This window comes from Antedon bifida, chromosome 2, assembly GCF_963402885.1.
Source record: "Antedon bifida chromosome 2, ecAntBifi1.1, whole genome shotgun sequence".
Classification (NCBI taxonomy): Eukaryota; Metazoa; Echinodermata; class Crinoidea; order Comatulida; family Antedonidae; genus Antedon; species Antedon bifida.
In genome coordinates this window covers 23,758,887-23,769,365 of record NC_136227.1, presented here as the reverse complement: position 1 = coordinate 23,769,365, position 10,479 = coordinate 23,758,887, and the positions used below count along the sequence as shown (strand labels likewise).

At 33.2% G+C, this 10,479-nt stretch overlaps 1 protein-coding gene across 1 annotated transcript; it reads right to left on the bottom strand.

Moving 5' to 3' along the window:
* Positions 1-2,254: 2,254 nt before the first annotated feature.
* On the bottom strand, positions 2,255-9,599 carry LOC144858663 (uncharacterized). The gene is made up of 6 exons (XM_078714760.1): positions 9,483-9,599; positions 7,659-7,890; positions 6,843-7,028; positions 6,553-6,714; positions 5,320-5,415; positions 2,255-4,998 (listed from the first exon to the last, which is right to left on the bottom strand). Exons 2-6 carry the CDS (start codon positions 7,843-7,845, stop codon positions 3,248-3,250), a joined length of 2,382 nt encoding a protein of 793 aa, XP_078570886.1. The 5' UTR covers positions 7,846-7,890; positions 9,483-9,599; the 3' UTR covers positions 2,255-3,247.
* Between the last annotated feature and the right edge of the window lie 880 nt (positions 9,600-10,479).

The window sequence follows — 10,479 nt, the reverse complement described above, 5'->3', positions numbered from 1 at the left end:
TATATATATATATTTACGGTTACCGTTTAACAGAATGAATAAATGTGGGTGACCCCCACGAAAGAGAAAAAAAAGTCTTTAACTGATGGTTCTTCATCCGTGTTGGCACATTATTGAATGTCCTAATCTTGGCAACAGCATTATAAGCCAAAAAACGTTGTTGACATGGACACCAAACAGATAAAACTTAATTGATTGTAGATGAAGATGCTCACGTGTAATACAAAAAACTGCAGTACGACATTATTTATTTCATATTTGATGATGGTAAACTGTTATAAATCCAGTTGGGAAAATATTGATAGCTTAATTACAAAATGTTTTTAAATTACCAATGTAAATAGAGATTTAAGTTCTAAAAGATGTTGTGCTAGTGTATTTATCAGTATGATCATAACCTTTTTTCATGAGATTTTGTACACGAGGAAACTTAATGATCAATTTCAAACAGGAAAAATGTCAAGAAAGTTGGTTTCATGCGGTTTTAACATTTCCCCTTATGATATTAGCATCAATGATATAATATGATGTCATAACTATCTTATGATGTCATAAGTACGTCATACAGTATAAATATGTCCGATTTCGGTAAACTTTGGATAATGTTAGGAAACTTGTTTTCCTGCGGATTGTACATTTCTTTAGCATATGATAATGTCATTTAAGCAGTTAAGCATAATAAATGATGTCACAACTACCTTATGACGTCATAGGTACGTCATATGGTAATTTAAATAATGCTAATTGGGATGTTTAATATCACATTTATATCTACTCGTTATGCACTTAAAACCAACCGTTAAGGAGATACAGGGCTTCAAAATTGTAAAAGCGGTCATTTTGGTAAACTTTTGATATGATGTATCAACCTGACAAAACAAGAAGGAATTTTTCTAGGTTCAACTGGACTATAAAGTCTTCAAACTTGGTGGGTGGGTGGGTGGGTGCAACACATATACAAATACATGTTATTTACTGTGAGTGTGGGTAGGCCCTACTGTTTACGCATTTACCTATCTCTTTCTACGATAATTGTTTTTAATAGCTGAAAACCGGTCAAACATCACAAGTACAGCATCAAAATGTTGAATACAGGTCGATTTTCTTTTAAAAAAAGACTATTTTTATAGATTTAATATACTTTTAACAAATGTATTGATTTGCGATGAATGGAACATTCCAATCTCTATACACAAGTAGGTAATGTATCCTTGCGGATAAACTTAAAACCTTTAGATACAGTATTCAATACTGTAAATACGTATTAACTGTTTTTGGTCGCCATTTGAATCGCAATTTTTTTACTGCGGTGAGTGTGGGTACTGCTAGATATATCAACACATAAACAAATAAACTTTATTACTGTGAGTGTGGGTAAGCCATACTGTTAGATATATAAACACATATAAACTGTATAACTGACAGTTGCTTCTCAAGTTTGTAATAATTATTAATTACAAAAAATATAAACGTCGTAGTGGTGTATCGTTACTTTACTATTTCTATCGACTATGACAGTGACAGTTTTAAAGTATTAAATCGCAAATGTTTTACTGTATTTTAATGGTGTTATTATAGGCTTATAAAACATGAAAACATATTTCGTTACTCAGTGGATAAAAAATATGTTTAAAAATTGTTCCTCCTTGTACCCATCCTATCTTCCCCATCCTTCAGCCCTAATGTTATTATACACAAACTTGGGGTTGTTTAATTGAGTATTCATTTTGTGACAAGTTTCTCTTTCAGAAGTAATTCCCAGGGTGCTAATTACACATAAATCATCGTGTCTATTTATTAGTTTCTGTAACCGACAATGTATTATAGTCCTGCGGTACGTACATTAAAAAACATTTTTTTACGCTGAAAATACTGTGTATTCGAGGAACCATCTGTGGGCACGACCTAGATGGTACATACTTATAGTATGTAGTGGTGTAGTAAAGCTGGAGCCTAAATTAAGTAATGTACAAGGAATAAAAGAAATAGTGAGTTTGAATTGTAATATACGGCTGCATTTGAAGTATAGTATAATAGACTTTTGTTCACAAAGATTATTGGAAATAAAGTGTAATATATTGTAGTTAATGTAAATTGCTGAAATTGGAGAAAGGTGAACATTTTATGCCTGTTTACTTGTTGAATTTGTAAATCGTCTTTTCGTTCATTATTTATTTGTATAATCTGTTTATTTGAAGAATACATTTTGATGTTTCTAGTAACATGTCTAAGTATTTTTGATAGAAAAGCAATACAAGAAACTCATTTATTCATTTGACCGTACATAGTAAGGTCATTTATTAAAATCTGATTTGTATACAAATGTTTTAGCAACATTGTATTTATACTCAGAATTTTATAAATCAAATCAGTTGTAGTTTCTTATTTATGATTTTGTCTCAAAAAAAAAATCATTTTACACATTAAAATAAGTAAACTTACAGATGATAGTACTGGTTTTATATCCTATTATGAAATTCATAAAAGCCAAAATAAGTAGTCCTAGATTTGTTTTTTCACTTTTTTAAAAAAGATGTTATGGCAAACAGATGTAGGCTATGGCGTAGTTAATAGTGTCTTAACTTGTTTACATTAAAACAAGTTTTAATTGTACCAAAATAAATGACATAAAAATCATGTCTGAATACAAACAAATCTTTGTATCTTTTAAAAGTTACTCTTGTTACAGTTCATAATATAAATGTGTAATCAAGTATAATAAAAAAGGAAAAATTGAAACTACTTTTACTAAAAAGGTCAATCATATACTCACACTGTATATTGAAATAAAATAATGAATTATATACATTCATTGGCAAGAACAAGCCACCTTAAGCATACTGCACTTGGTTGGTTCTTTGGAAGACTTAATTACTGTTTATTTTTTCATTTGTTTTCTATCATTACAGTACTTAATAAACTAATTTTCTCAAATTTCACAATTGATTGTCATAAATCATCGTACAATTATATTTTGGTTCTTTTTAAAGCATCAGCATTTCAACCGAACTGTTGCTTGTTAATAATATTTTCCAGTGGTGTGATTTTGTTGGATTGGAAAGCCACTTCTTCAATTTATTTCTGGAAATCAAATAAACTGCTTCGACAAAAAAAAAAGCATGGTGTGTGGTGGGAACTTTAACCTTTCTAAGGTGAATTTCGTTTGAGGTTATTTTTTTACTTTTTAATTGTTAACTAATGATACAAATAATTGTTAGGAATACAATTTTATCCATTTGGCTATTCATCAAAACAAACTCTCTTGCTGTCTATTAATTGTATGCTTTTCAACGCTTTTATTTTGTAATTGTTTTTCCTTCCCGGTGGAATTTCCAGAAAAACTTTTTCGTTGATTAAGACTAGAAATATTTGATATTGGAGAAGCTAATGGTGTTCCTGGAATTAACACTAATTCATGTTCTTCTAACTCATTTGTGTACCTTGAAGCAGGACGTACAACATCCTTTGTTTTTTTTAAGTTTGTAGTGGCTAACATTTTTTTAAAACGTTCAGAGTTGGCCTTTGCGGTATGTTCACTTTCAATGTGTAACTGTGTTAAGATATTCTCTGATCTACCAACATGTATTGAAGGTAAAATTGAACCACTTTCAAGAGATTTCTCTGGATTGTTGGATCGACCTTTGACTAATTTATTTGAATTCGGTCGTATCGTATCTTTGTGTTTAAATTCATTCAACTCAATAGTTTCGTTATAACCAAGTTCAGTTTGGACTAGGTCATTAGTGACTGGTCGTGTGAAAGTGTATCGATTGATTGGAACGTGGCTTGATTGAGTTGCAATCGTGATTGTTTCATCTAATGCCATTACTTGAGGAATGGAAGAGTTTGATGGCCCAATACGTGTCCTCTCTTGTTTTGCTCTTCTCAACCTTGTTTTTGCTACCTTTATTTCACCTTTTTTAGTTTTGCTTTGTTTTTCAGGCAAATCAATAACAACATCTTGCGGAGTGTCATGAACTTGTTCGGTATTGCTTTTAGTCAAACTTTTTTCTTTTGTTTTTCTTTCTTTCAAAATAGTTTTGTTTGTTTTTTTCTGAAACATAAAAGAATTTGGTGCACTATCTCTTATGTCTACAACATACCCTGGTTTATGAGAGCCAAATTTTGAATTGTTTGATTTTGTTTTCAGTTCCTCTCCTCCTGTTAGAAAGTTATCAGCTTCCTCTTCCATATCTACAATAGTAATATTTGGAGAACTATGACTGCCAGGAAGCACTTTAACATGCAATAGTTCATCTCTAGTAGAATGTGGCAGATTTATTTCCTGCATCTCAATTGTTGTAAACTCAGGATTACTCTTGCTAAGAAAAGCAGTCTTTGGTCCAGTATCCATAGTACGAATTTCTTTCAGTATTTCAGAAATATTTTCTGTAGGTTCTGGAATGTTCACAACAATTGAAGGAATACTGTCTGTGGAATGGCACCTCACTGCTTTTAAATCGTTATCACTTGTTGCTCTTCTTGTGTCTGTTTCCACTAGCAGACTTTGCTTAGATTTAGTTCTCATGTTAGGATTACTAGTAGTAAGATTCCTATACATGCCTTCTGGACAAACGAGCAAGTCTTTAGGATCATAAGCATGAACATTATCTGGCATACTGATATTGATACAAGGATGCAATGGAAATTTCTCTTTTATAAGTTTCTTCACTGCTTCTTTTAAAGTGATTTGAATACTTGCAATAACAAAACTACGTCCATATTTTTGCTTTGCACACACATCAAGGTGTACAACTCTATTTTCCACAATTTCCTTTGTTATATTCTGGTATTCAAGTGCTTTTGAAAACTTAAATGTACATGGTAAAAATGTTGCTTTGAAGCTTTCTTTGTGACCTTTTCTTCTTAATGTTAGCAGAGTTTGGTTCCACATTTTATCTCCTAAAAGATGTTCTTCTGTTCGACGTTTGCTATCACCTTTCTTATCTGGAAGAAGCTGACTTCGTATACCAATACGATTAACAGTTGATGCTTCCACTAAAATATAAAAACATACATTGTATCTTTTATTCAATACTGTTTTATTCAGTACAATTAAAACCAAAATACATTAGTGAAACATGTACAGTTGAACCTGCCTGTGTGGACACCTCCCATAACAGGCATTCATAAAAGTCCATTTCTTTTTCTTTCTTTTTTTAATCAGTGCAATCAGTACCTCTCGTATTAGTTGAAACCAATATTCTACATAATTTACTTCCAGAAAGCAGTAGAGTACTCTGCTACAGGCACAAGAACAACTCTAATATTATTTAAATATTTAATTATCAATTCAATGGATTTGACATAGGTTTTTACCTGGCGGCAACAGTAAGTCTTGCAACATCCAAACACGAATTTTAAACATCTTGTTTTTAGAGTTATACTCAAATGATAACTGAAGATGACCAGATGCTGTTGAAAAAAGTGTTAAACATTAAGATGTAATCTCTTTGAAAATATGTATGCAAGATTTGGGCATACTGTATCTGACAGTTGTTCCACCATAAAACTCATGATTTACAGAATTAATCAATTAAATTTCAATATAAAACTAGATTTGAACTCGTCACTACGGACGAGTTAGGTTATCCGCAGCGCAAACGCCACGTGCACGTCATACGTTAGAATATTGCGCACAGAAAAACGATTATGCCATTGAAAAAATGTTAGTGTGCTCTCTATTTTGTGTCACGTCTAAGTATATACACTATCTACTGTATACGTACTACATACAGTGCAGAATAGGTGAAAATAAGTGACCAAAGTTATTGACACTTTGAACATGATGACGACATCACAATTTTAAAAATGGTAAAGCATGCGAAAGATAATTGATTGACCTAGACAATATAAAAAAATGGGGGGAAATGGAATACGGATAAGTAGAGATGCGCTCTATTAAATGTGATGAGCTAAGACGAAAGAGACAAAAATCCTATATTTTATATTCGAGTGGCCATACGATGACGTCACAATGTCCAGTTAGCCATATTGATATTTGAACCGATATCTACAACTCATCTACTTCCATAATATGTAATAACAATAAACTACACCATGTAGTTTAGAAACTATGACGGTTTAAAAAAAGGCATAATTTTGACAAATTTTTGAACTTTTTCATCAAAAACTCGCGCAAATTATCCAATTCCACGTGCTCGTATAACGTGATTTTAAGTCGAAATTGTTTAAAAGTTGGAAAAATTACTAGAAAAGGCTGGAAAAACATAAATCACACGAAAAAAGTATGTTTTTAACGCTACATGCGCACGCGCGCGTAAAAATATGCGCGCGCGTGCAAGTGCGGATAACCAATGAAAGCTCATGGTCTTGATAGGATGTCTGCATACCAATCATAAGATTCTGAGTATTGTGTCTACTTACTAAAGGGCCTACTTTCTTTTCTTCACTGAATTCTCTTCTTATTGTTATTATTGACATAATAACATACTGTACTAATATTAAATAAGAGAACTAATATTTAAGTGAGTTGGCATGATTATTTGCCATATTAATTTTAATGAACGGATTAAACAAATGCCTACATACAATGAATTAATGAGTTTTCCTCTGGTAATTCTTTCTCCCATGCCTTTGGAAGTTTCTTGACAGATTCATCATTTTTTTCAGGAATATTTTCTTCAACATTTTGTTTGTTTTCAGCAGTTGCCAATCTTGTTTTGATATTACTTTCTGCAAGATCTTTGATACCTGTAAAATTAGTGCATAACAAGGCATTGATAAACACTTTTTATATTTACATATAAATTTAATTTGTCTTTCTCAAATTTATGTTTGTGTGATTAAAGTTCCAGAAGACAATTTTGTTTTCCACTTACGCCAGTTATCTAAAAGGTCATAACATTTTCCAACTGCAACATCTAGGCTGGTATGACCATTGTTATCTTGTAGATCATATAGGCCACCATGATCAAGTAAGGCTTGTAAACATTCAACGTTACCTTCTTTAGCTGCATAGTGCACTGCGGTAGAACCGAGAAGTTTGTCTTTTGCATTTGCGTTACCTGCAGAGAAAAGTATCTTTTGTTTGTATTAAACTAAATTAAATGACTGTAGTACAATGTAGTTGAAAATAAGTTTGTCTTTTGAAAATAAAAATTAAAACAAAGCAGGGAATTGTGTGCTGTGTTGTGATCATGGTAGATGCTGTATTGTGGCTAAGTTAATTAAAGAAACCTTAATTATATATTTTATTAGCTTAATAATAATGTATTATGTTTGGTATGCTATTTGCTAACACACTCCTAAAAGTGGTACTATCATTATAACATTGAGAGAAATCATGTAATTTAATTCAACATATAATTTCAATTGCCATATTTGGAGATACAGTATATCATTGTTATGTTTTTTTCAAACTGCCTGTCTTAAAATACCTGTTGTTTTTTTTGTTGTTGATTCTATTGTATGGATAAAAAAATATGTTTGCCAACATACAGTATAGATTTCACTAACCCAGTCAAAACATAGGCTTTAAACATAGCCATTAACAAACTATATTATTTTAACTACACTATTTTAAAGCCTATCTTTTTGCTAGATCAAGTTAAAAATAAGTGAAACCTATGGTTGTATGTACAGTAGGCTTAGACCTACTACTACTGTTTTAGCACACATAAAAGTAGCCTCAGTACCTTTGTTCTGTAATAGGATTTGTAAAATTTCTAAATCTCCATTGCATGCAGCCTCTTGAACTGGAGTCCATTGTAAGAAACCAATTGCATTTGGATCAAAGCCATCTGCAAGAGCATCAATGACGACATTGGTATCCCCATAGCGAACAGCCTCATGCAGCTTGCTATCTTCCATCTCCTCCTCCATTTTGCAGTTACTGTTTTCATTTTACAGTAAACTCAAATTGAAAACCTGTAATTGGAAATAAAACTTTTTAAAGACTATAAAGAAAGATGATGAAATAGGATGAAAATCATATAATTGCTTCATTTAAATCTTACTTAAAAAAAACATTTTAAATAGCTAGGTCTATGTCTTTTAAATAAATTAAACAAACACACCACTAAACATTTAATGTACACATGATGGACAAATATTTGTACTATTTCGCCAAATGAATTAATGAAATCAATTATTATTTTTTGTAATAAATAGTAGGCCTACTATACTTTTACCAAGTGAACAAGAAATTAATAAATAAAATAATGAGATACTGTAATTATCTCGTAATGGCTTCTAGGCTAGGCCTGAAAACTAGTACGTAGTTAGGCCTAGGCCTAGTAAGTAGTAGTAGGCCTCTACACTTAGTGTAAAAAAAATTACAGTAGGCCTAGTCCTCTAGTAGTCTACTAGAGGCCTAGCTAGGGGCATAGGCCTACTGTAATTTTTATTTAACTGACAACAAATTCTGACAGAAATGTAACACTGGATTATTAATTTGTTTAACATTAAAAATAACGGCCTCCCTCACCTGAAATTTAGTCAGAGTTGAAGCAATTAACAAACAAAGCTAGGCCTACAGTAGCTAGGCCTAGCCTAGGCCATACTACATTATGGGGAACAGACGATCGGGACCACGAACGATCAGGCCCAAGACGATCAGGCCCAGAAAAGATGGTCCCGATCGTCTTCAGCGTTGGGCCCGATCGTCATACCAGTTGGGCCCGATCGTCCAGTGTTTTCAGAACCACGTTGGGCCCGATCGTCTTACCAGTTGGTCCCGATCGTCTTAGCGTTGGGCCCGATAGTCGTTTGTGTTATATAAAATAATGTGCCACATTTCATCATTTTTAATTCCTGCTTGCTAGTGTCAACGTGCTTTTCTTGCGTAATTAGTAATAATAATAATTTAATAATAGTCTGTTCTTATATAGGCCTAGCACATATAAGCAGGCTCTCAATGCGCTTTACATCAAAAATAAAAGCAGGAAATGATTAAGAATTAAGATTTTAATTAAAAAGGTTAATTAGATTTTTTTCTGATTATTTTATCATAATTTTCCCCTAATAATTAACACGTCTACGTACTGGTTTTAAGAATTTCTTACCAATACTCTCGATTTATGAATAAATGTGATTGATTTTGATTGTTATTATTGTGTTGTTTGTATTCGCCTATTTATTTTTTTTTATTTTCCGAGAATGTTTTGGGCCCGATCGTCTTGTTTGTTGGGCCCGATCGTCTGGGCCCGATCGTCTTTCACCCTTGATGATGCCTGATGGCCCCGATCGTCTCACGATTTGGGCCCGATCGTCTGATAACCCTACATTATACATTTAGGCCTAGAGCCTAGGCATATAGGCCTAGGGATAGTAGCCTAATACTAGAGGGCCTCCCTGCCTACCCTAGCCTAGCCTAGCCCTAGCTGGATTCCCCCCTAGCTATGCCTATCTAGCTAGGCCCTAGTAGGCCTAGAAGTACTAGCTAGTAGTAGGCATGTCCTTCTTCCTAGCCTAGGCCTAGTAACTACACGGCGAAATATAATTTTAAATTACGTTCTTACGTTTCACACATTCAACTAAGCAATGCTTCATGGCTAACTTTAAATCTAGGGGCCTAGGCCAATATTGGGCCCCAATCATTTAAATGAGTAATCACACACAGAAAACTCTGTTTATCGCGCATGACATTATTCGCATGATGTATTGTTTTGATTATGACGATCTTGTTACCAGGTTATACTGAGCATGCGTAGCTCAGGCAGGTGGTATCTGGCTGCTGGAACGTCGTTTATATCATGATTGTTAATAATAGAAATGTTATAGTTTGCAGTATCAATGCTTTTAATTTTCTGAGGGGTCCCAAACAGGATGAAGTTACATTTTTTTGTGGTTAAGAGAAAGTTTGTTAGCTGAAAAGTATTGAGACATGAGGGTCAGATTGGTATTAACAGTAACACTTTAAAATGTTTACACTAAGGGTATTTAAAGCCCCATTCCCTACGTTTTTTAGATCTAATTTAAGATCACAAACTATATTTAATGTAAAAATAATACTATATGGTCCTATTGCGATAACTTTTTTCGTCTTTAAACGGTTCAAAATGTGAAAAATAAGTCGATTCTAATAATTATAGCGGCCCGCTATAAATCCCAAAATGCATTGCGCGCGGATTGATATTTTTGTTTTTCACCTGTAATTCGCCCACTTTTCGATCGATCGTGAGGCCAAAACAAATGGAAGACTCCTAACTTTTCAGCGAAAATACCGGGTTTTCCCCAATTTGTATCAACGGAGTCTGGCAAAAATAGAAAGACAATTAATGCAGCAACTATACAACATCAGGCTAGGTATATAGCTCGCGTACGATGTTCGTACGTTACCGATGTTTACCAGCTAGGCCTACAAAACTAAGCCTAGCTAGGCTAGGCCTAAGACCGTCCACGAGAGGTCGATCGCCGCGAGCTACTTAGGTAGTGCATTGTTTCTCACTTTTTATCATAATTTACCATAAAACGTACATTTAAGACAAGAAATGACATGGTTTAATGTTTTTAAAG